General features: G+C 44.5%; 1 protein-coding gene across 3 annotated transcripts in view; it reads left to right on the top strand.

Annotated features, from left to right (window-relative positions):
- LOC146816467 (uncharacterized) overlaps positions 1–27,500 on the top strand; it is a 589,990-nt gene that overhangs the window by 150,315 nt on the left and 412,175 nt on the right. The window contains exon 3 of one of the 3 annotated variants that reach the window (XM_085610297.1): positions 12,910–13,426. The exons of 1 other annotated variant lie outside the window; for it this stretch is intronic. In XM_085610297.1, coding sequence (XP_085466423.1) covers positions 12,910–13,426 — 517 coding nt within the window. The remainder of the gene's footprint in view (positions 1–12,909; positions 13,427–27,500) is intronic. One more of the 3 variants, XM_085610298.1, reaches the window with a different exon arrangement.

The raw sequence follows: 27,500 nt of genomic DNA, 5'->3' as shown, positions 1-27,500 counted from the left end.
TCATCAGTAACCAAGGGTGGATCAACCGGACCTCCATGCACCATCCATTGAACCCTTCTCTGATTCAAAGTAACACAAGGCAGCACAATGCAGTTCTTGAAAAATACCATCAGTGCCTTTGTGTTGGGTATTTGTGATGAAAGTCATGCAAACATGGCACAAGATCTTTGTCAAGTCTGGCACTTGTTTATTATAGTAAAATCAACATTGGGGCAGTTTTCAATAGACATTACTAAAATCATATCCATTACATGTGCTGTCACATTCTAGTGTTGGGCTCAGACTTAGCGAGGAGTTGTTCTCAAGGAAGCCTTATGGTAGATGTTGTGCATCATATCTCCTCCTCCTCGAGGCATTGTGCATTTTTATTGGCTCCCTTGTTAGATCGTTTTCTGCCATCAGGCTCGGACAGACTCTCTGTAATTTTCGAAGCCCCTACAGCTGGCTAAAGGTTCCAGCGTGTTGAAGAGCAGCGACAATGACTGACACACAGCTCCCGCAAATGCAGGAACTGTGTACAAATTGTCGCCATCCACACCTGTTAAGAATGTTAGTCTCCAGGTAACAGAGGCCAAAAAGGGGAGATTTTTTTCAGGAGGTGCCCTCGGTGTGGGCCAAATATGCCTGATAAGACACCCACAAAGTCTGTAACCTGTGTCTGTCGCCTGAGCACAAGGAGCAGGACCGCAGCATACAACCTTATTAAAAACAAGAAACAATGCACAGCTGAGATTGAAGCCAAGCCCATAATATGGAGATGGCAGTGGAGACGGACTTCTCCCTGGAAGAATCCAACATCTAGGGTCAGATTAGCGTTGAGTTACTAGTTTGAGGAGGTGGTATGTCATCGCCTGCCCCCACGGTCTCTCCTTTAGTGGGGAAGCTGAGTTGGACGTGCAAGTCGGAGACGATACGCAGCAGACTCCACTACCAGATTTGGGGCACAGAATCAAGACCACACCAAGGGCCTATATTATGATTGACCCACCCCAGATTAAGATTTTACATGGGCCTCCCTCTCCACGGCTCGCCGCAACCCTCGAGCTCTGGTCGACAACGAGAGCAAGCTTCGGAGCTGAGAAGGGAGCTGAACGGGCGACAAGGCCTACAGAGATGGCTGGAGCTGATACAAGGCCGACATCGATGCCAAAACATCCATCGACCTTGACACACAAGTCTGTGCTGACAAAACACACGCAAGCGGTTTTGACATCGGACAAAGAATCGGAACCTAAGAAACGCTCCCCGTCGACCCATTCGGAAACTAAACACACATCGAATCCGTCAAAAACTGAGGAGCGCAGTCACTCTTAGACACCGAAGAAAACGTTGCCACCACCTAAACTTTCCTTATCAACAAAAGTGCCAGGGAAGGAGGTGAAGACAACACAAAAACACTAGGCAATGTTTTTGTGGTTCTACATAAAATCATGCAAAAGAAACAACATAAAGAAGCATACAAAAGACCGGGTCAAGAGTTGGATGTGCCACAACCACTACCCAAACGGGTGGGTTGGCAGCAGAGCATAGTGCCACAAGCCCCATGACAATCAGTCAGCCTCTCTCCCCCATCATACAAGGTCACCCTCACCGAATCAGGAAAATGAGGGAGGTGATAATAGCCCTGAGCATAAACATGTAGATTACTACTCACTCGCATAGGGATACACCAAACAACCAGACCCCGTGGGATGACTACAATTTGGTCCTTCTAGACACTGACATGGAGCTACCAATACCAACTAACGCTTCTCCACCCTATGACACCACCTCTCACCACAGTGTTATACAAATAGTAGCTGAATACCATATGCTTACAATAGAGGAGGAGACAGATTTCTTAGTGTAAACTCTTTCAAAACCAGAATGGGCAGTAAAATACTTGCCTGTGATAGGATCAATACTAAAGGTTTCCAAAGATATTTTTAAAGATTCCGTCAAAACCTGGGTACTTACCTCAGGGATCAAACGAAAATATAGGTCTTCTCAATTAGACACAATATATGTTAGGGGACGTCCTACTGTGGACTTTACTGGGCCCAAGATTGCATTGAACTAAGGACGAGGAGGTGGTACGAAGGTAAACGTTGTGCTGTCTCTTTCCTGAAATTTAAAAGCGATATTGCTCTACCTGTGACGGCATAATTTTCACCTGTTTTGTTTGTGATTGTTACAGTTTAAATTGGAATTTCTTACATGTCCGTGACTGCCTTATTTTACTTGTTACATTGTGAGCTTTGTAGTCCAAAATCAGTTTTGCAATTGCTGGCAACTACCTGTTTTTCCCTCCTTGTTTCTCCCTTAATCTGTGCTCATACCTTTGTGTTAAGCAATCCACCCCAGCTTCTATTTTGTCTTAGCAAGTGAGTGAAACCAGTTTAACCCCTCCCCCACCAAGAAACAGACACAGAGCAGAGAGTGGTTTGAGACTTTAGAAATCTGATGTTGCTTGTTTAAACTGTGTTTGGAAAGGGGTTGTAACACTCATTGTTTGTCTAGGAGAATGAGCATAAGTGTTGGAAAAGCAGTATTGTTAGAGGGCAAAGTTTAAGACCCTTACCTGTGGAACCATGGTGTGCATTAAGCCAATGTGTCTCCAAAGAGATTCTGAATTGAGGAGCAGCTTCCAGCCCCCTGCCCAGCAACCTGTGCCCGAGGTCACAGGCACCTTGTATAAGCTGCTATTGAATGCACCATCTGTGCACTGATTTTTGGCTGTATCTGGTGTTCCTGTTGGATTAGGGTTAGTGTTCTTGTTGGCTGATAATTTGAGGGTTCTGATTGGTTCCTGGGTCAGTGATTCTATTGGATGTTAGGGCTTATGGTTAGTGATCTGATTAGCGGATAGGTTTAGGGTTTTGGATTGGTTCCTGGGTCTATGGTTTCTATTGGACGTATGGCTTAGGGTTTCCTGCCTGTTTGGCTGCTGGGACTAGGGCTGAGACTAAGGTTTCTATTGTACCTAGGACTTTTAGTTTGGTTTCTGAATGGCTTCTGGGACTAGGGCTGTGATTGGCTGTAAAGGCCTGGTCTCCTATTGGCCCTAGGACTTGGGGCTAGTGATGTGATTGGTTAGGGTTAGGGTTCCCATTGGCCAAAAGGGATACCTGATTACTGGGGCTATTTGAGGTCCGGGTTCAGGGTTTCTCAGCATGCTCTTTGAGGACAGGTGCCTGTTTGTGCCTGGTCGGGCCTAGGGCCAGAAATGCTGCCCAATTTTCACATCCACCAGCACCCACCCTACCCCATCCACAACCAGATCAACACACTCACAGCACATGTATTGTACTCATTTACAAACACAAGGAGATTATCGACTGAGCGCTGAAACTTTTCAGACACTTACCCCCCAGTCACAGATCTGTGTTGAATCCATAATTATTTAGCTCACTTTGCCACCTCAGTTTAGACCCAGCTACATGCAAATCAGTCTTGACCCTGTGCCTTATTGGAACAGTCCATCCCAAACTGCCACGCCAAGTCTTCCCTGGACCGGAAACAAGCATCCTGGGACCGGTTTAGGGGTAACACCCCTCATCAGCCAGCCTAGCTTGAATCTAGTGGCAAAGTGAGCATTTACTACAAATGTTACTACTCACTTACTACGAACTAACCATAGACAAAGTTCAGTGTCTAGGCACCCACTGCAAAACCCTAGAAAACACACCTCTACACCCTTCTATCCCAGCTACCACACATGTGCACCATCATTTGCAAACAATACACAACTCTATCCTATACCACTAACCAATCCACTCCATACTTAACTATATCCCATCCAGACACAGTCTCTACTCTAATTACTCCTAACAGACCCCTTTTTTGTCACTAACAAACCAATACTGAGCCTTCCATCTTTCCAGCCACCAACACCCTCCTCTTTGTTCTACCACAATAAAACAACCACCCAATACTTAGACTCCACTGCACCACACGCATTACCTCTTTCAGCAATCAATTCTAACACTCTTAACTCTAGTTCATCCCATCTTACACACAACATACCCTACTCATAAACACATCACCACCCCTTTACCTTACAACATCTACTCATCAACAATACTTTACATACAAATCCTTCTCAGAAAACAAATACATCAGCACCTCCTTTCACTACTCCTCAAAAGCAAAACATACACACCAGCACAACAAAATCTCTCACACATCTCATAATACTTTCCATCACAATCTACAAACATACACCAACTCCCAACTTCCAGACTAGACAAATTATGCACACCATGTAGAAACTCCAATGCCAAGCTTTCTCTCTTCCCCCACACCTAACACATATACAGAAACTCTTTTAACCACCTTTCATCCATTGAACAATTTAGAATCTTACTACATGACACACAAGCTGCACCACCACCACTAACTTGGACACCTTCCGCCCTAAATAGACGCAAACAAAATAGGAAATATGCCACCCCTCACAATTTTGCTTCTCCAGGTCTACTGCTCAACAAGGTTACACTACAAGAACAACTCGGCACACCAATTCACTCTCAACCACCGTTTCCACCACCTACAAATGCAACACAGACCCATCAAAATGCCGCCTTAGCCTGCTGGACGAAGAACACGATACAGAACCATCTTCTCAATTGCAATCCTCATACAGCTAATACCAACACTAAGGACACACCTGCTGCAAGCCCACAAAATACTGCTTCACTCTTCGACAAAACAAAATCACACCGTCTCCAAAGCACATTTCCTAAACGGTCTACTAATAAATGCTTAATCTCTCTCTAAAAACAAACATCACATCTACGACCTTGTAACTGATGCAAAACCTGATGTACTATTCCTAACCAAATCATGGTTGGCAGTGCTTTAATTTGCCGGTACTGTCTGGTACTGAGTACCGGCACTTTTTAGGTCTCGCAGACCTAGCGCCGGAGCACGCAAGCGCTCCTCGCTCTGCGAGGCTTATTGTCATCGATACACTTTCAGAAGGGGACTTGAAGCCACGCTCCTTCTTCCCATTGGCTTGCGTCATAGTTCGGACTAAACGCTGGCTTTCTGTTGTAAAGGAGGCTTCGTAGTCCCTTCTTGTTACCGCCCTGTCCACTTTTGGCCCCGCCCACCCGGACTGGATCGTTTACTGGCAGATTTACACTGTCTCCTTTGTAAGTCTGTTGGCACTTTTATTTTCATTTTCTTCGCGGTCAGCTTCGGCTGCGCTTGTTTCTATTTTCGCTTTCGTCCATTACCATTTGGGAGCCTACTGAGGGGTGCGTGTTTATAAAATCTTGGGTTCATCATTGCCTTTCGCCGAACAAATCTTCAATGTCTCAATCGTTGAAGTTGAAAGTATTTTTTTTTTTTTAATTTACTTTACAGCGCTTCCAAGCATTGCCCATCTCATAAATATGTATTTCGTGTGTTGGTTGGTCCCGGTTGTTATGTTGTGCCTGTTCTAACATGGCCGCGCTCTGTGCTTTAGACGGGTGCGGCAATTAAAGACACGCCGGCGGCTGTACGGGGTAAGATGGTGCAGCGCCTTGGCCGGGAGCTGGTGGACCAGAGCCAGTGCTTCCGAGCTCTCTTTACCCTCCGCGCTTTGGGCGGCCCGGAGGCCATTGCCGGTATCAGCGGGGCATTCCAGTATCCGTCTGCGCTGCTCAAGCATGAGGCAGCCTACTGCCTAGGACAGATGGGGGACCGTGTGGCCGAGCCGGCTCTCAGGATAGTCCTGATGTACAGACAGCAGGAGCCCATGGTGCGGTATGAAGCGGGTGAGACTGCCAGTCTACCCACCCCCTCCCAAATCAATTTTATGTATTTTTTACCTCATTTAAAATACGGGAGTTCACATAATCACATAATGTTGTTGAAGCGACACTAAGTCTCAAACCCATTGTTCCTCAGTCGGCTGCTCCGGCTGTAGCGTCACATCCTCCCATCCCACCCCCCTCTCCCTCCACCTACAACGCAACTTAAGCAGCATAGTAATGTTTTTATTTCAGTACACTGCAATAAAGCATTTGTTCATTTGTAAAAACATTTTTGGAATGACTACATATCATTTTACAAGCATTGCAGATTGTTTTCACAGTTGGTTTTGTGGCCATCGATAAATCGTATATTCATTTAAGCACACAAAACATGATTGTGGGAAAGATCAGCTTAGAGATGTACCCCGCTCCCAAAACACTGCTGTAGAAAAATTAATATGTTTCCTTATGATCTGTCAACTTCTGTGGATGTACAATAGTTAAGGGATGTACTCCATCATGACGTACCCCTTGCCCTAAGGCAGCACTTGGAAATACTAAAATGTGTCAGCCCACTTGTATAATGGCTTGTGTGAATCCCCCATTGTTTTCTTACCCCGAATCTCCTGCAAAGGTCAAACTGTTCCTAAAAAAACAAATTTTCTTGCATTTCTATGAGTAAAAGTCCAGGAAACTGCAAGCAGTCATACATTTCCTACTACCCAGCGTTCCCACAGGTCTCCCTATAAAAATGCTACTTCACTTGTGTAGATCGACCAGGTGTCCATGACCGGGAAGAGCCCAAAACGTATTGTGAAGACATCAAAATGACCTTGCATCAAAGCGACCTTATTTTGTAAGGGGGCTCTGAGAACTTTATTTCTGGTGCCAACATGAGGTGGTTTTTTGAAGGCCATAACTGTAGAAGTTCAGGAAAAAAGCCACATAAGCAACTATTTTTATTGTGTGATTTTCACTTGTTTTAGAGTTGAGCAAACTGCCAAGCAAACTTACGTATGCCAACAAGAAACTTAGGTGGCCCTTGTAAACCTAACAAAATATATGGAAGATTGAAGGCATGGTCTACTTTCAAATGGCATCCTGTTTTCACTGAGGCTCATTTAATGTAAGGTTGGGTGAAATGTCATAGTTTTTCTGTAGAAATCCATTACAATTTCACGAAATTGGCCTTCAAGCCGGATTGTGGTTTGCCTGTATCTTGTGTAACTTTTTTCACACAAGTACAGTTTGGATAAAACAGTCTTGTAAGATACTGCTAGAAGAATGGTTCGAGTTTCGGTGCAAATGAGACTTCCATGCAGAAATTCTTGTAAGGCAAAAATTCGGAAGTTGTATAAATTTAGTCAGTATAATTAGTTTACATTTTGATGCACATAGGTAGGGTGATAACATTTGTTTAGGAAGTAAACATTCCTAGGTCGGTTTAACATTTTGCATGCATGTAACTTCTCTATAGAGCCTTGTTTCATAATGAGTTTTTACAAATCTATGGTATTAACTGTTCTTAGGCTCTGTGTCTTTACAAACATACCTACCTGCCCTGCAAACATCGGAGTGTTATTACCAGCCTGTATCCTCTTTATGATAAGAGGTGGAATCATTGTTAAAATGAAGTAGAGGGTTGGGTGGCATGTTCCGGGCAATTTATAGGGCCTAGTTTCAGTAGTACGTTTGTGGGAATATACTCTGGTTTGTAGTGTGTGAGTGTGTTAAGTATTTGTTTACTTGTCTCACAAGCCATCTTTCCAGGGAATGTTTTGCAACATTTCACTAAATTCCTAATGAGGCTTAATACTGGATGCACCCGTCGCCATCTGGAAGCAGTCACTGCTTCCAGAACCATTCAGTTTGGTATACATATTCGCAATGGAATGAAATGGCAGGTTGAATGGGGTTACACTTGGGTACTTCAAACATAAAAAGTTGACCCTGTGGCTGATATGCAATAGAGGGATGAAAAAGGGGATGGAGCGAGAAAATATCTGTAAAAACGAACATTTCCTTGGTCACTTTTTGGGGGGGAAGATAATGGCATCTACAGGAATTTTATGGGTGGCACATATTTTTAAAAAAAAGAATACATCCAGACACCGTTCTGTATACTTGCCAGCAGTTTGGCCCTGATGGATAGTGGTAGGTCACTTTTTTATTTAGATTTTTTTTTAGCAGATTAATGACAGCTTGACTTAAAGGGATAACTATAATATCAAAGCTATACACTTCTCAGTGAGTGTCCGTTTAAACAAGCCGTCTTTTTGTTGACCATCTATTTTAACTAAGGGTTTTACTGGACCGGAGTCTTCAAATGTTTAAATCCAAGGGTAGTTAATTACTATCCTGTAGGGGTTTTGAGCTGCAAGCTGGTTATAAACACTTATAGAAATATCTTTACTAACCCTCCTTCCCAAGCGGAGGTCCTTCCTTCAAGGATTTCCTTTCAGAATTGGACACCGCGTTACTTTGTGACCTACCTCCACATTCTTCCAGATTCCTTTGTTAATCCACCAGCTGCCACCGGAAAAGAGCTGCAGTTTTTGGCAGCAGAATCATTTCCTAACGGAATGGCAGAGCAGAAGGAAGGGTTGTAGAGAGTTGAAGATAGTTGTGAAGTGGCAGCTGGAGGGAGAGCTCAATATCTAGTCGGGAAGAAACCCAAAGATTGGAGCGTGGGTAATTGCAGAGACCTACGGAGCGAGCACATAGACCATGGAGTGTGAAGAACAGCATAAGCAAACCCATGGGAGCTGAAGAGATGTGGAGGGGGGGGGAGTAGAGTGAGCTTAACAGCAGTCTGCTGTTGGTAATAAAGTTTGTACACCAGTTGTAGTTCACCAGTGCACTGTCACTTCACCAACATTGAGTTGTTGACCAAGATGAGATGATGGAAATAAAACATCAGTAGGACGTATGGCTAAACTAAATGTGTCCGGCACACTCCTCTCAGACTTGGTTGCTCTGTGTGGCAGAGTCGGTGGGACATTACATTGAGCGTGGCCACTGGAGGAAGGTTTGGAGAACCAGGTTTTGAGAGTGAATGATGAGTGGAGTAATAGGGCCAGCGAAGAACCTTGAAGTATTAGTGGCAGCACTAAGAACCTGTGATGTGTAAATGGATGCATGTGGAAAAGAGAGCCTATGCTTAATGGATATAGGGGCAGGGAGAAGGGACAAGAAAACAACCTCTGATAATTCGGTGGATGAGTATGGAAGCTCGATTCTGTCCATATGTGGGTGGAGGAGAGAGCATCTGGTTCATTGGGAGTAGAGATGGAAAGTATTTGATGGAAATGTAGGATAGACTAATGTTTTGCGATTAATGCATTGATCCTAAGATGGAGCACAAGAGGGGTGTCTCTCAGCTGAGGCCATCAAATGATTGGAGTGACCGAGTGAGGAAAGCTCAAGAGCATCTGATCGGATTAGGCAGGAGGAGCCTGTGATGGATGGGGCCAAGAGGGCATGGTGGAAAGATGAGCTAAGGAATGGTTACAGCAGCATGGATGGTGGAAGTGTGCGAGGATGGTATACAGAGAATCTTTTGGTGCATTCTTTCATGCATCTGCTGACACCAAGTATATATGATATTGTTGTGTCAAACCCCATTGGAAGCAGTGTTTGTCAATATCAGTACAGATTTGCTTTTTGCAAGTGTCGGTTGGAAGACACCAGGTTTGGATTGGGATCAAAAATAGGCTTTGGCGCTCTTCAGATAAACAGAAAAGTCCCACATTTGCGGATTTCGTCTTTTCACAATACACTTTCAGTTTTTTAAGTATCATGAAAAGAAGTGGGGGGGTGTTCTCTAAAAGAGGCATACATCTGAATATAAGTGAGGCCACTTCTGCTCAGGCCTCCCGTCGCTATTCAGTCAGCACACATTAATGGGTAGGCCCAGCGAGAGACTGGGAATGATACCAGTGCGCCTTTGGTAAAAGGAAGGTAATCGAGGCCTATCTCCCTAGGAAAGGCCGTTCAGGCTCCCACTGCAGCATTTTCACAGCACAGAAACAGCCTATATTGGATGCCACTGGCCCAAAAAGCGAGCCACAGCTGCAAATCCGATACCGGCCCCTTTCCTGAGTGCCTGCCTTATCAATCCGACGCTGGAAGACGCATACATTCACCAGCTCTAGATTTTCTGCGTTTTGGGTTATGTAGAGTACCTAGTTCCTTTTAGTGTGGAGTATAGTCTGGTCAGAGCTTGGGCACTTAATTTGCAAATGGCATTGGCTGGAATGCACGGCCTTCTACCGAGACATTTTTTTCTGAGACCTGTGCTTCCTCCCGAGAGTGTAAGCTTTTGCTTGGACAGCACTTCTGTTTTGGTCCAGGCTCCTGGGCTGGCATTGTGCTCAATGTGCTTACTTCATGCAAGTGCGAACGTCTCTGTTATGCTGAATGACCAATTTCTCCTCATTGTTGCAGTGCCTAGCTTTAATTTCAAATAAACCTTATTGATTTTTCGGTAAAAAACAACAAAGTGTATTTGACACAAAATAAAGGGAGAGAAGCAGCAGCTTAAGCGGAGCCAGGAGCAAGCCAAATAGAAGTCAATATTGCAATAGTGTTATACATGAAATAGTTGTGACTAATTAATTCACCAATAATTTAAGAGAGCGTTCTAGAGGCAAAGGACAAAACATGACAAGCGGAGAAAGAGAGAGGAAGCAGTTCCTAGGTTTATGAACAGATAGAAAACTAAAGCTTGCTCTCTGCAGGGGATTTTGGGGACAAAGTACTCACTCCATACATGCATTTTCAGAGTCCCTAACCCACGCGGCAATCATCCTCATGCACAGATCATGCAGGCATGAAACAGTAGAAGTATACGTGCCAGAGGCTTTTGCTTCACTGGGGTCTGGGAGGTGAAAGTTGAGTGAATTAGGGGTTAGGGCATGTGACTGCCCAGACTGCTTGCATTGGGGTGAGGGGGCAACGGTGCTAGAGATTAGGCGAAGTGTAGAGGCTGTTTTCATTTAAGAAGCGAGGGGGTTCTGGTGAGGTTGGAGGAGAGGTGTTCGTCTTTTAGCAGAGATTAGGGGATGTGCTGAAGGTTCCACATCAGTGGTTCTAACTGCTGGGTGATTGAGCATGGACGTAGTTACTGAGACAGTCTAGAATGGACAGTGGATTCAGGGTGTACAGACTCAAAGTGTTATTAAAGATCTGTGTCCCATGCAGCACGGCATAAGGATTGGATGTCAAAGCAATGCAGAAATGACATTAGCAGGCCAAGCCATCGTTCTCAATCCCTACAGCACTGTGACCAGCTCTGCTTTCAGTGGGCTGCAGTACCGTGCAGAGCAGAGCCTATCCGTGCAAGTACAGAAGACAGCCAAGATTTGTTTTTATATACTGAGCTTAGTCTCCGGTTTTGTTCTTCAGTTGTACTGTTTGGGTCAAAGCGATGTTTTACTACTTTTCCATTGTACTTTAGATGTGGACTAATTAAACTTGAACCTGATGTTGCCAGTGGGATTTTTTTTGTTGACGTAAACACCTCTTGGCTCAAGAAGAAGGATATTCCTTCTAACTTTTCCTCACTTATCGATCTGTGCATAAAGAGCTGGGTTCTGGCACTCTACATGAACTGTAGAGTAAAAGCAGGACGCTGTAGCCAGCGTCTTACTCTTTCACAACCTGAGCTTCAGATGTGGGCAACATGAGAGGTTATGGGGAACAAAGAACCAGGGATACAGCCAGAAAGTCAGGTAACATGCCTATGGGCCATCAAAGAGTTTAGCTTATGAGCTTGATGGACAGGAGGGCACTTGAGGGAGTGAAGGGCTGTGAGAACCATTTTCTTGTCTTTGTATTTGGTTTAACAACCAACTGTAGTCCTTTCTTTGCTAAATCTACTTAGGAATGATGTTGCAGAACTTCTAGAGATTTGAAGAAATCATTGGGCAATGAGAAATGCTTGCTCTAAAGGAGAAATGACTGGATGGTTTCCTCTGGGAGATACTAGGAGAAGCTTCCCTGGCGTCCTTTCTAGTGACCTCCTGGAATCAACACTACAAGAATAAACAGGCATTCGAGGGTGACTTCCTTGAAATTCATCCTGACAACTCATCTCCAAGAGGATGGTGTGGTCGGCTCATTGGAATGTTGCTGGGAGTTCAAGCAGTACCTTTCTACTGATCGTGTGCCAGGGAAGCGTGTCCGTGTCTCCCATTCATGTTCAGCTGCACATCCGGTGGACTCAACCTTCGTCACCCTCCTACAATCCCTAGAGTCTGTGGTTGCTTATATTAAAAATATTTTGTGAATTGTAGTCCAAGAGCGCACATAATGTAATGCTAGCATTAAGAAATGCAGACTTTATTCCAATTGCTAAACCATAACACATTGTTGCATGCTTCTTCAAATTATATTTTCAAATTATATTATTTAAGTATGTTGGATATAGTGAAGATGTCTCTATAAACCAAGTTATTTCTGTGCCATCAGCTCCGTTTTTTAATTGTTTTCACTTGCATGCTTGGGATGGCGGAAAAAATGCTAGTTATTATTGCATGTATATGATTTGTACTGCACAAACCTAGCTATGCTTTTCATATGCTTAAACAATGGGCACAGGATGGCTTACCTGAGTAGACCAAAGTCCCTTTGTGATTATCAGTGGGGCCGAATTTCGTGGGGAAGCCTCCTTGTACTGTTAAGATTCCCATAATTGCTCTGGGAATCTGCTGAGCCAAAGCACTGACTGCCAGCGCAAATGAAGACCCGTCCATGTATACTTGTTAAGAATTAAAGAAGTGAAGAGTGGCTGGCGCAGAAAAAGACAAACTCCTGTCACCACGTCCTGCTCACAGGTAAGGCTTCTAGACTACTCTGGCACAGCTGGAATATATAGTGTGTCAGAGAGAAGAGCTCATAACGATATGAGGTTTTGACAAACATTTCTTGCTCAACCTGTGGGAGCTCTACCCACAGATCTTGAATGGCTGCCTTTCTCAGGGAACAGAAACAGCTGAGGTGCAAAGCCACCATTCTGATGCATAACGGGCTCCTTAGCGCTCGAACTACCTTATTTTCTTGTTGCACAGGTGACAAATACAGTCTTATCTCCTTGCCTAAAATACCTCTTGTGTGTTGTGTTGCATGGATTTCTTTGTGTAAAGTAGTTTTAACCAGACCATTTCTTTTTTTTTTTTTGTACCAGGAGGAGTGCAAACCTTGGCCCTAATCCTGATCGATACGAGAGGAGACTGAGTGACGAAGAGCCCTCCATACCGTATGTTATGAGGTATGGGGATGACTTGCTGGATAGTGATCTTTATAAGCCCCCTCCATCTTACAGTCCTCCGTCTAGTCTTCAGCCAGATAGGAACATTGATGGACGATTGAACGAGTCTTTGCACCCATTGGACCGCGATCTGAAACGTCCACGCTATGAAGTAGAAGAGCTCTACGCATCAGTAGCACCGAAATACAGAAGGAGCAGGAGTCCTTCCCCATACAGCCGACAGGTGACTGCGGGGCATGACAGTTCCCAGCGTATGCAAGTACTGGGTGACCAGAGAGGAACTCCGGCTTTCGATATGCCAGTTTCACTAAACCCTCCATTATCTGCTAATGCTGTGTACCCACTACAACAACCAGAAGAGCCCTCACCAATGCCGCGGTCCATTCTGAAGAATCGTGTGGAACAGGTACCAGAGCCGGCCTTGACCAATCAGGTTTGGTTCATGCATTTGTAATCTCCTTTTTCCTGTAACTTTTAGTGAGCTGAATGGCTACATGTAATATTGTGCTAATGATTCATGTTAAAATGATTGCACGAAATCCATTTTGATTTCCTAGAAGAAATCAACATTTATATTCTTAAGTAAAATAGCCATTGTTAGTGTTTGTGTTGATAAATCTCAACTTGCAATCATTTCAACTATACTGATATTTTATATCCTGTGTCTGACAGCTTGTGCCACACACAGATGGAAACAATTGAAATTTTCCTTTACTGATGATTGTTTTGTTAACTAAAGGAGTATAAAACTGCACTTTATCTGTCATCAGCAGTCATGCCATATATTGCCATCTGTAAAATGATTTTTGGACCATTAGCCACTGGGTCAGAAAGATGGGTCATCGGTCTCATACGCGCTATTTCAATGTGCACTTGAATTAACAACTGATTACAGAAAGTCTGCTTTTTCTAGGGCAAAATCTTTCAACTGCAGCTAGAATTGTGTCCACTGGTTACATGGTTAAGCGTATTTTTATTCTTGTGTCCCCAGCCTTCCATTTTTTAAAGTTTTGTATGGTGTCCTGTTTGCAGTCTGTTAATCCTTGGACCACCATCAATGTAGCAGTGGTAATATGGTGCATTCAATATAGAAACATATCCACCTCCTTGTTTGAGCCATTTTTATGGTAATTGAATTGAATATACGACCACTCCGCACAATAGGCTGTATTCAAATTCTTAGCACCTGTGTGAATTGGGTGGGGTCTTTCTGAAAGCTTTACTTTCCCTCTCCCATATTACAACCGAAAAGCTGAAGATTTTGCTCAAGTTGCTGCAAAGCAGTGACTGCATCGTACTGTTGATATACATTTAAATATTGTAGTTTCTTTCATAAATCTTTTTGCTCAGTCAGCCTCTGAGTGACGCTATCTTGTGATCTGCTGTTAAAGGGAAAGCTTTAGGGATCTAAAGTGAGAACCTTGATTTAGATTAGACTGATGCCGGCATCCTGTCTTTACAGAACCAACAAGGTTTGGTTTGTGAATTCGAGACTTGTAACATAGGTACTGTTTTTGAGTCCCACTCGCAATCTGAATATTTTAGCTTTCTTCATCTTTAGTACATTTCAAATTAATGGTAATTTTGCAGGGTTTCTCTGAAAAACTCTAAATGATGGACAGATGAGTGTAGAGTTCTCCCTGAATGAGGGAGATTCTGTCATCAGGTGACAGACCCAATAGTGTTCCTTTCCATGGAGCTTTACAAAGCTAAAATTCTTTAAGGTAAAAGGGCAGGTTCGACTCTCCCAAAAATGAACGTTTAAATGTATAGTGCTTTGTGAAGAAATATTCTACATGTCCATGGAAAGCCATTAAGCTGGGCCCAGTCATCGGCCCTTGAATAAATGTTGTTCTGGTCATTGAAAGCAATACCATATTCACCTTGTCAGTGTCACTTGTCTTTGTGGTGCTGTTGTTAGTTAGAAGGTCATCAATAAAAGCACCAACTGAGGTCCAAAGCACCACAGTTGATTTTTGTTTGCATCTATTAATATGGCGAAGAGTGATTTAGCAAGATTTTTGACTAAGAGCTCATTGACCAGGGAAGCAGCATGTGGCAAATTAATCTTTACCACAGATCTGTCCTGAGCCATTTATATTGTTTTTTTTTTTTTTTACAAAAATGGCAGAGTAACTTAACAGAGGTATACCGACCTTTATACTCCGCCTCTTAATGAAGTCAAATCATAACCCTGCTATGTTGTCCACCTGACAAAGAGCAGTTCGGTATATGGGGCTGGTTCAGTTCTAATAGGTTCTAGCTGAAGTGAAGGTGTGGGATATCCCAGTGACAGTGAAGGATCAGAAACATCTTCTAGCCCATAAAAACCGAGCAGAGACTGAAAACTTTGGGAAACTTACATCAAAGAAAGAAGTATGTATTTGAGGAGCAACAGGAACTAAACCACAGTCCGGCAAACAATTATTCTTTTATAAATAAGAAACCACTTACCCAAGAATAATAAATGGGGACGACAATGATTTAGGATCAATAGGAGATGAGGTTTAGGCCAGACCAAAACTGAGACTCACAAAGAGGCTTGACTCTTAAGTCATCTTTTTCTGTTAACTCTGTACTTTGGTTGGAAAGGAAGAACCTCCCTTTACCATATCCCTCTCACTAGAATGTATTTATTAATTAGTTATTGTAACAAATACCACTAACCTCTCATTCCCTCGCCTTTGGAACTTTCCCAGGTGCAGGACTGGATCTCGATTTTATTTCAGAAATGCTCCCCACTTGCCATTAGGTGGCACTTTATAGCTTCGTGGTGATTTCACACTGACCTGGAAGTGATGGAGCAGAGCTGCTTATAAGCTCCACCCCATCACACTAAAGTCTGTTCTTTGTTCCAGATCCCTATGATGCGGATCTGGAGCTCCACTTCCAACTTTGTTGGTTTTCCGCTAACTGCAATATTATGCAAGCAGTTTGTCAGAGAAGATCTCCACCCCCTACCCCCGATTCCAGCAATGCTGGGACTACAATAAATGGATGTCTGTCACAGAACCACACAATATGGGCCTACAATGCTTGATCTCTGGTCAGGACTCTTTCATGTGAGAAGTGCTCTCTTAATTAACTGAGGGCAGTCTGGGAATAGGAGGCAAAGCATAATATGAAGTTGCGTTTTAAACAGTCACAGGCCTGTTCTCCAGTATTAGGGTGTCTTTCATAGATTCACATGCCTGAATCATTCCCCGTCGTCTTAGTGGGAGTCCCACGGTACATAAAAAAAGCAATAATAAAGCACATAATAACCACAAAGAAAAACCTTGGTAACATAAAACCAGGGAGAAAAGTAGCCCTAAGCTACAAGAAAAAACTTCCACACTTATGACTATCATAGTCATTATGTATAGTCCAAACTGCAGCCAATCAGGCAACAGCACCCACCAGAAAGTTCTCCCCAGAGGCTCAGGCTCTCAGATTTTCTACCGCACGTCGTGTGAAGGGAGTCTTACTGAGCTCTGCTCAGTTCTTTACTATTTTTTCTGGATTTTTTCTTCTCTTCAGAATGTCATCTTCTTAGAGATCTCTCTTTAGACCTTGTGAATCTTGTGGGAAGCTCCGGCTGTGTTCAGAAGACCCCCACAAGAAGTGCATTTACTGCCTTTATCCAGATCATGAGGTAAGAGATTGTAAAATTTGCAGGACCTTCCCTCAGAAGACCCTCAGAGATAGAGAAGGACGCCTACTTCTGTGGCTACAGAAGTTTAGAGACCAGGATAACCCCTTATCTGAGGTGGGAAGTGTGGCCTCTGGTTCATCTATATCCTCTAGGAAGAGGATGGCTGAGGAAGATTTATCTTCTCCTGGGGCTAAGGTGTCGAGAAAAGTTCAACCCGCTAAGGGTTCTAGCTTGCCTTCTTCTTCAAAAAAGGCTTCTCCACATTCAAAGTCTAAGCCTGTTACGCCCCCGAGAAAGACTGGAAAGTCTCTGGCGTCAAAAAGACTCCCTGAGAAAAATTTCCCTCAGCAAAAAGCTCTGTCGTCGACAGCTCCTCCTTCGCTGATTATCGTCGACGCTACTTCTACGTCGACAGTTAACTTCTCGTCACCGAGACCCAAGAGGATCATGTCATAAGCTTCATCTCTGTCGACGCTGGTCTCTGTTGCTGTTCGAACCATCTCGTCGACGAAGGAGATTTCATCTATCGGCAGCGCTCCGTCAACGGTGAAAGTTAAGAAGATCTCGTAGAAGACTGCCTCCGACGAAAACTACCTTGTCAACGGCAACCTCGTCGTCGAAGACTGCCTCGTCGTCGTCGACCTCCTCGTCGACGAAAACAGCTGCCTCGTCGACAATCACTTTTCCAGCCCCGTCGGCGTCAATATCGTTGACGGCACACTCGTTGACGCCTCTTTTGTCTTCTTGCACAGACTTGCAAGTTTGGTCTGCAACAACGGCTACTGCCTCCTCTGCCCTGCCTACGACGGCGACCTCTTTGCTACAAAGACATGGCTCTTGATTGGAAGCTCTCTCCCCATTGAAGTTGCCTGAGCAATTGCTGGATTCTGAGGAAGACGAAGAGGAATCCGAAGAGGACGACAGGTTCCTCACTGCTAAGAGGTCCATCGGAATTGCTTATTAAGTATCAAGACGACGACCAGGAGGAAGAACCTTTCCCTGAATCTGAAGCTCCAGCTCCTGTCACGGTTCCCACAGCACAAATGCCTTTGGCCCTTCTTAATAATTTACAATACATGTTGGACGACTATTATCGCCGTTTTCCTCCTTCTGAATCGGCCGAGTCTATTCCATCAACGCCCATGCCTGAGGTTTCTGTATCTTCTTTAGGATCTCCTAGACCACCTTCTCCAGTACCATCTCATCATTCCCATGATGCTAACACCACTGATGATGACAGGGAAGAGGGAGAAGTGGATGATAGGTCTGTTCTTTTGGAGTGGGACGAATACCAATTTCAGACTGCATCACCGTCCGCTCCAGCTCCTGTTGACTCTCCTCCAGTAGATATCGGAGGTTTTCATCTCCTTATGAAGAGGGCGACAAAAAGGTTTCTCATACCAATGGATACAAAGAAGAATGATTGCTTTCTCTATGATATTACAGATCAGCCCCAGACAAATACGGACCATTCACATCATAGACTTCATCTGGAAGGAAGGGTTGAAGATCATGACAGCACCTTATTCTCTTCCTGCAGTCTTACCTCGATTAGACAAAAAATATAAGGCACCAAGCAACTCACCTGCATGCCTCATAGGTCAACCAAAAGATGACTGTCTTCGCCCAAACGGCGGCGCAGAGACGGGCCAGGAACCCCTCTTCGCCTATAACCGCTCCGCCAGACAGGGATGGCAGACGGCTGGATTTGATTGGGAAGAAGGTTTGCACTATGGCAGCGACGACTGTCCGTGCTGCAAATTCCCTAGCCATATTAGGGAGATATGACAGGCAGATGCGGTCGGACATCTCCCCCTACATTAACATGCTGCCAGAACCTTCCAAGTCCGAGGCCTTGAAGATCTTACAAGAAGGAGAGTGTACCTCTGTGGAAATACTTGACGCAGCTGTGGATGTTGCATCCACAGGATTCAGACAGTCAGTGGGTGCAGCAGTGCTAAGGAGACCAGGTTGGCTGAAATCTACATCTCTAATCCAAGAGGCCTCCAAACTACTGTTTGGAGGCCTCAAGCGATGCAGCTGCGTCAGTGGGACAAGCTGTACTCTGCAATCTTTTTAAATAAGGTGAGCCTCTGTTCTCCATCCTCCACTATGCTCTTTTTTTTTTTTTTTTTAGACGCTTATTACATACTGTTTCTATGTCTTGAAATTGTTCTGCATATGTTGAACACAAATGTATTTATGTAGGATTATGACAATATTGGTACTTCATTGCATGATATATGTATTTATATACCGTTTTTAGGTCTCGGCTAGCGAAGGCTGCGCTTGCGCAGTCTCGCTCGCGAGATTTAATGACTTGGAGAAGAGGGGCTTGAACCCGCCCCTCTTCTCCCCTGTTCTCCATTGGCTGGCCTCTTGAATGCTCCAAACATCATGGAGGTATACCCTCCCCCACACGCCGCTCCTTTCGAGCCCCTCCCGAGCTATTCCCAGGCGCTCCGAAGTAAAGAGCCTTCTGTCTGGACAATGCAGCAGCAGAGCTCCGGCTCCTCCGAGCCAGCAGGGGCTAGAGCGGGGAGGAGGGGCGGTGGTGCTCTTCACCTTTCACCCTTTTCTTCCAGGAGCAGTGGCCTAGGGCATGGGGCGGGCAGATCTTACGTCTTGGTATGTGTCACACACCGAGGCAACCGGGAAGGCTTAATCTGTCGTCAGAGCCCACGGGTACAAAGCACCTAGTGATACTGAAAAAAGCGCCTAGTGATATTGAAATTGAATTTATAAAGCGCTAATTACCCATGAAGTTATTTGGAAAGTTTCCTATGCGTGCAACGAATTTTAAACTTCGATTCCAAACATTGAAACAACGCCACCGGTCGTTTCCATACTTGAAGAGAGGGTTCACAGCATTCCCGACCACTGTTTTTTATTATGCTGAGCTCGTGTTTTGTTGTTGTTTTTATTTTAAGTAAGGCATCTTTCTATATGAAGTTCGTGGAACATGCATTTCACAGATCGAATCAGCAAGTGATAAATGGGGCCCAGACGTGAAGAAGGCAGAGGTCTAAGCAAGTCCGTGGCAGGGGAGGTCATAAACCCAGTAGTAATGAAAAATTAGCATTGAAACAGCGGGCCCTATATCATGGTCCTTAACTCTACTGGTAAAAGCACGAACTGATTTTCGAACTATGAGTGCAAAAAGTTAAGTTAATCCACGTTTGCGATTTAGTGCCTGTTTTTAGGTCTCGGCTCGAAGGCTACGCTTGCGCAGTCTCGATCCGAGATTTAACAAGCATTTACAATGCAATGGTCTCGGCATTGGTAAAGTTAGAGCTATTGGCATTGCTCATGACAATGCCGTTTCTTTAAATGTTTTAAAAACAAAAACATAAACAAAAATGTCATGAGCAATGCCAATAGCTCTAACTTTACCAATGCCGAGACCATTGCATTGTAAATGCTTGTTACGTACGTGTGTGTGTGTGTGTGTGTGTGTGTGTGTGTGTGTGTGTGTGTGTGTGTGTGTGTGTGTGTATATATATATATATATATATATATATATATACATTAACTTAAAAAACCATAGGTTTCACACATGTTATAGTTAGTTGGACATTTCACTCTTAAAAAACCAATGAAATTCCACCGTTATAGTTAATTTAGATATCTATAACTCGCGCGCCCGCAATCCAGTGCTCATGACGTCACATATTTTATCACTCATGACATGGTCAGTGGCATCACTCATGACCTCATCCTTGTGATGGAGTGGCGGTCGCACGAGTTTTAGTTATCTGAACTAACTATAACGGTGGAATTTCATTGGTTTTTTACGAGTGAAATGTCCACCTAACTATAACATGTGTGAAACCTATGGTTTTTTAAGTGAATTTGCAATGTTTTTTAAATGCTAATTCCTAACTATAACGTGCGTGAAACCTATGGTTTTTTAAGTGAATTTGTACATTTTTTTTAAATGCAATTTTTGTTCTGTTTTTCACCGTGCGCGCACCGTGCGCGCACCCCGCAATTTAAAAAGTAATGTTTTTTCACCCTTCGGGGTCCCTTGGGGACCCCCTGACAAAGGCTAGGCGGTCAGGAACTCTCTACCCTGCCCCCTTTTCACGTTCGCCACCTCTTTTTCACTCTCGCACCCACAACAAATAAAATGGCGGCCGACACTTCCTGATTTCGACCGATTCGAACGTTGACTGACCTGTAACCACCAATCAGAATTACGCTCGCGCACGTTAGGGTGCGCGCACGGTGCGTGGCTATAGATATTTATGTGCTTTTACTGCAATTTTCTCAGGAACTACTGAACAGATTGACTCCATATATGCAAAAGGCACTTCCCTGACCTGAGGACTACCTCTCTGCCAAATTTCAAGTAATTCTGTGAAAATGCATGGGGAAAACGCGTTTTGGGACCCCCCTTTTTTCTCGGCCCCCGCTTGACGAATCACCCCGAGTGAATCTATGGAAGACACCCTAATACTGGAGAAGAACAATAGTTACTTACCTGTAATCTGTGGTTCTCCAGTATTGGTGTCTTTCATAGATTCACATGCAACCCGCCCACCTCACCTCAGAGGCTGGTTTAGGCTATCATGCTTTGGTTCACTCCTGTGCGAGAAAATCTGAGAGCCTGAGCTTCTGGGGAGAACATTCTGGTGGGTCCTGTCGCCTGATAGGCTGCAGTTTGGACTATTCATAATGACTATGATAGTCATAAGTGTGGCAGTTTTTTCTTGTAGCTTAGGGCTAATTTACTTCCTGGTTTTATGTTACCAAGGTTTTTTTTTTGTGGTTATGTGCATAATTATTGCTTTTTATGTAGCGTGGGACACTCACTCCGACGACGGGGAATGATTCAGGCATGTGAATCTATGAAAGACACCAATACTGGAGAACCACAGATTACAGGTAAGTAACTATTGTTCTTCTTGGTCACGTGATCGGTCCGGTTTGAAATCTGTTTCCTGCTTGAAGTCTTCTGCTGGTTGTAAACGTACTACAAGCGCAAGAAAGCAAAGTGGGACTCGTCCCATACTACTGTTTGAAGTAGAGCAAGAAGTTACATTTGTGACACTAAAAGGGTCTGGCATCTTCTGACTGATCCCTCATTTGATCCTGGCGGACCCTTAATATTATGGGCATTGTTGAAGCAGCATCAAATAATGGCCCCCATTTAACGTCCTAAACTTTCCAGTCTCTGCCAGCTCCCTCTCATGTGCCTTTGGGCCCTAGGAACCACATGGGGGGGGCCTTCAGTTGGACTGCAACTGGTGAGCCTTGCCAGACAGGACTTCCACCTCAGGCTCAGTTAGCAAGTCACGTACCGAAGATAATTCAGACTTCCACTCTGGCTCCAGGGTACATAGCTTTGCACTCTACTGGCACAGATACCAACTTTGCCTGTGCTAGTACCTGATCCGACCCTCAACAACTGTTGGCATGGGCCAGGCCTATTTTACACTATAAAATAACAAGGGTGAAACCTGTAGTTTTATAGCCAGTCCTTCAGACTTGGGGTTTCCTTCAAGATTCGCATTATCATAGACTAGAGGATGTCCTTATACTCAGACTACAATGTGGTTCAAGGCATACCTTATTTCTTCACAATAAAATGATGCATACAATCTATTCCCCCTCTCATCTTACAACTGAATGGCTGTAATTTCGACTAGCAAAATGTCAGTGTGCTTGATAATTCAGCAGAGACAGAAGTAGACATACCACCTGGTCCACCAGCGGAAGTAGGTGCCTCTTTTGCTTTTGTGTGGTGCAAAGGGCAGTAGAAGTGCTAGATTAACAGTTGCCTAATCTGGAAATTCAGGCAATTTATTAACAGAAATTCTACAGCTGAGTCTGACTTCATCTGAGCCACTACAATCATTTAAGAAAACCTGTATGGACAATCTCATGGCTACTTGGTTTAAGCCATGCTCATCCTCTCCGGTCTGTCAACCTGTGGCTCAACAGCATCTGGCCAGCCTCTTTCGAACATGACATTCTGACAAAACACTGAAAGCTTAGGCAGGAATACACAAGCCAAGTCAACCCCAGGACTTTTTCAGATGAAACCCACCCCGCAATCTCCAAGTTAGGGCGTTGAAATGTATTGATGGTCTTTTATAAGAAAATGTTTTCTTTGGCTTGACTGGCTCAAACGATAAAAGACAGACAGGTCGCAGCAAAATGCGGTGCCTGTGCACCGCAGACTTTTTATAGTTTGTGCTGTTGGCACCATCATAGTGCTTAGAATGCGCGCCTGGATGTAATCAGTGATGTTTTACGGATATGTCTTAGCAACCCTTACTGGTATTTCCCTTGATGAGTCTAGACTGTGCAGAGAAAGGGCTAACTGTGCTTAAGCAATTTTAAGACACTTTGAGACACGGTTCAGTCCTTGGAGCTATCGTACCCAGTAGGATAATTCCACCAGCAGTTTAGAAAGTTTAGGGGATTTTGATTTTCCTCCTCAGGACCACGACCTGCCAGTGAGGCTCTGGATATATGTGCTGCTTGGCTGGAAGTTTATCATGTTAAAGCAGTTGGTTTTACTTTTGCCAAAATAGGCTATGCCCTGCTTTCAATTTTTCCTTCAAACCCCCCCCCCCCCCCTCCTCCCCTGTTCTTTGGCAGACCATACCTCTATCTTGACACAACAATTCCATCACCTCCTGGTCGAACTATTGCATTTAGCATGTGAACTCATGAAAGAGCAAGGGTGCTATTATACCACTTCTTTGTGCTGAAAAACTGAGACCTCTGGTCTTTACTGAACCTCCAGCCATTGAAGCCTTTCTGAAGAAGAACAAGTTCAAAATGCCTATTCTGGCTGAGATCCTCTCTGCTCTGGATCCAGGGAAGTGGATGGTATCCTTGACCTTGCAGAAGACTTATCATATAAATAGTATATTCATGTCCTACAGTCCCACAGTCACGATCTGTGGTTCACAATGGGTGTGGAGCTCGTCGTTTGCCATGGCATTGGCCGTGGCTCATCTTTAGAGAACAGGGATGCCTGTATTTTCATACCTTGATCGCTGGCTGCTCAAGGGCGGCTTGCCGCAGTGCACTACAAATCATGTCTGGATGATGGCTGAACTCTTGATCTCCTTGGGGGCTTTCCTTCAATGAGCTAAGGACCTATACAGAGTATTCCCTTCATAGCTGCTACTGTGGACACTGTGGCATTTAAGGCCCTGCCACAGCGAGTCAGAGACATTCACTTTATAATCCTGACTTTATTGGGCTCTGTCTTGGGTCTCTGTCAGAATGGTTCTGAGGCTTCTTGGTCTCCTGGTCTTGTGCTTCCTCCTCATCATTTAGGCCAGATGCCGTATACGGTTCCTGCAAGGTAACCAAATATTTCAATGGGCCCAGCACTTATTTTAGTGTCCAGGTCTCTCAAGAGACCGCTCAGGACCTCATGTGGTGGCAGACAAGCCAGGCTCCTTTCCACACGCAGACTTCACCATTATCACAGATGGTTTACTGTTGGAATCATCTGGGAGAGGTTGTGATCAGAGGCCTCTGTGGCCATATTCTGCGTGGCAAGCGCATCTGCCCACTTTCTGCATCCTTGGGACACTTTGGTGTTACTGATACTTGCACTGTCCCTTCTTTAATACAGATCAGCCGAGAACACGCACAGGCTAATGAGTGAAACACTGTCTCTGTGCCTGCACTATATTATGTATGTGGGTGCAGCCACCAAGAACATGCTACTGGAACTACTTTTTGCCGCAAGACCAATGGCACAGCCAATACTGCATTTGCAATTTTTCTTTTTCATGTTACTTTCTTTTTCTCTCATTTAACTCCTTTGTACTCCATAAGTTATCCACTTTCGCACATAAAATTGTTCAAATCCGCATGCAAGGAAAGATGGGCCCTCCGAACCTCTCTTCAAGAACACATACAAAAGCCAAATTCATCAAAAGCAGTTTATTTAAACCCAATGCATTTCGGGCCTCTGTGGCCCTTCGTCAGGGGTAACTGAAAATAACAATTGAACATATATTAATATTCCATCCGTCAATGTATATGCAAAATCTCATGTTGTAAGTTGCGTCTCGCTACACGATTTCTAACATTCATAAAATTCAATAATATACACTATTCAAATGAATGGCCTCTTAATGTCACTGACAGGCTTGGTTTCTTCACCCCACATTGTTTAGTGTAACCGTTGCACTCGGTTAGTAATTCTACTATAACCACCTTACCTTAAACCCACAAACTCAACCCCTCTTGCTTCCCCATCATGTGTGCATAACTTTCCCATCAAACCTTTCCCTTACTACACCGCACGCCAAAAACTTCCTTTCCTTAACATGCTTCATTCATGCGCCGCATTAGCCTTCCCTGTTCTCAAACCCACCGTCCTCCGTCTTGTTGCTAAACCACAATCTAACACCCTTCTAACCCGACCTTCCTATCTTTCCCTTTACATTTGAAGTCTTAATCACCCAACTACCTACTTACATAATCTCCCCTCCTTCGTTATACACTACCCTGCCCACTTACTTCCGTATCCCCATCACGTACCTGCTGAACAAACATCCGTCCCCCTCAATTACTCACAGAAGGAGTTTCCTTTCACTTTCAGCCTCCAGTTTTTAAACTAAGCCTTCGCCCCTCCTATCCGGTACCCTCCCACTACTCTCAAGAAGATTACCAACTGTGACATTTAAAAAAATCTGTGCCTGCCTAGAACACTACAACTCCCATAATGCTAACAACCTGCCAGTGGCAACACCCGGCATCCAATCCACTGTGCGTAATTATGGAATTGTCGATACAAATATGTACATTTCAAAGCCAATGACAATATTACCAACATATGGTCAATTCAATGTTCATTGTTAAATTTCAACATTCTTCTGACACCAAAAAATAAACCTGTTTTGTGAACGAAGATGTTCTGCTTTGCTTTTGGATAGCGATATGATTTTCAGACTTTCCTTTTGTTACTCAGATCTTTGTGGGTGCTCACCCAGTCGGGCATAACCATCAAAAAACATCTTTTCTCCAGTATTAGGGTGTCTTTCATAGATTCACATGCTTGAATATTCCCCGTCGCCGGAGTGGGAGTCCCACGGTAAATAAAATAGCAATATATATAGCAAAATATATACATAAATAATCACATAATTAGCGTTATACAGGTGTAAAAACACCCATAGTGTACCTATATGAGAAACTCCATAGGAATACAATGGAGAGAGACAAAAGACTTTTGTAGTCTATCTCTGTCATTATGTAAGTCCGAACTCCAGCCAATCAGGCGTCAGCCCCTCTCTAGAACCTTCTCCTCAGAGCCTCTCACCTCAGATTTTCTACCGCACGTCGTGTGACAGGGAGTCTCCCTGAGCTCTGCTCAGTTTTTGTCAGGATGTCTTCTAGTAAGAAATCTTTGTTTAGACCATGTTCTTCGTGTGGATAACTGCGTTTATTTTCTGAGGACCCACACAGTAAGTGTATTTACTGTTTATACCCAGACCATGAAGTGGCAAAATGTAAATTTTGTAGAACCTTTTCTACAAAAACTTTAAAGGACAGAGAAGGCCGCCTGTTATTATGGCTACAGAGACTGAAGGATAAGGATAACCCACTCTCTGATGTTGAAAGTCTTCTTTCTGGCCGTTCTCAACCAGCCTCTAAGCGCAGTAGTGTGCAGGAGTTACCATCTCCTTTCCTCAAGAAAAAGAAACTATCTTTGACTCTGACAGCTGCCACTTCTGCTGTCTCACCTACTGCTTTATCGCCTAAGGGACACTGTTCTCAGGCTGCTGAGGCGTCTACTTCCCATTCCTCAGGGAAAAGATTGTCCGCCTCGTCGACGATACTCCCGACGACGAGATCTGCGGTTTCTAGCTCGTCGACGGTGACTCTGACGACGACATCAGCTGCTTCGTCGTCGACGAGCGTTCTGTCGACGTTATCCTCGTCGACGATTACCATCAGTACCTCGAGGGCGGTAACTTCTATTTTGCCCATTACTTCATCGTCGACGAAGAAGTTAAATGTTCCGTCGACGAAGATTGTGTCGTCGACGAAGACGTCGTCGAGCTCGTCGACGCCCACTCCGTCGACGAAGAAAAAGAAGATCCCGTCGACGACATTGTCGACGGTGGTTCCGTCGACGAAAGCCTTGTCGACGAAAACATCGACGACGGCTCCGTCGGCAGCGGCTCGGTCGACGGTGGCTCTGTCGACAGCGGCCCCGTTGACGGCGGATCCGTCGACATTGATTTTGTTGCCACAGACTCTGTCGACGATAGTTCCGTCGACCATCATTCCGTCGACGACGGCTCCGTCGACGAGGGCCTCTCCAAAGGCGTCTGCAGAACATACCATGCAGCAGTCGACGGCAGGGACATTTGTAAAGATAAGAGTAAGCAGAGTTTCGTCTGCCCAGAAGACAAGGAGGGAACAACTACCTCAGCTAACTTCAGCGTCGGTTTCATCTTTAACTGGGGTTTCTTGGACACCATTACCTCCTAGTGTTGGCCTGGATAGCCAGGAAGACAATATTCCTGTGGGAGATGCACAGCCTCCCTCACCATTATTCGCTACGGATTCTGATCAGGAGTCCGAGGGGTTACCGGAGTCTTTTGGAACGGCACAAAGCCCGTCCGACTTAGTTATTAAATGCCAGGATGTCAGCAGTGAGGATGAAGATCCAGTTTACATACAGCAGGTCCCTACGAAGCATAAAACGGCGACTCTTCCTTTGTCGCTCATAACTAATCTCCAACGCATGTTGGACGACTACAACCAACGGTTCCCTCTATCCCCTCAACGTTCAGAGGTTCCGTCAGCCCCGGTGATTCCGGCAAATATTCCACCGGTACCTATTGTAAATCCGGTTCCTCAGATGCCGTCTGCACCTCCAAGA

The sequence above is a fragment of the Triturus cristatus genome, chromosome 6 (assembly GCF_964204655.1).
Source record: "Triturus cristatus chromosome 6, aTriCri1.1, whole genome shotgun sequence".
Taxonomy (NCBI): domain Eukaryota; kingdom Metazoa; phylum Chordata; class Amphibia; order Caudata; family Salamandridae; genus Triturus; species Triturus cristatus.
This window is presented reverse-complemented; position numbering and strand designations above follow the sequence as displayed.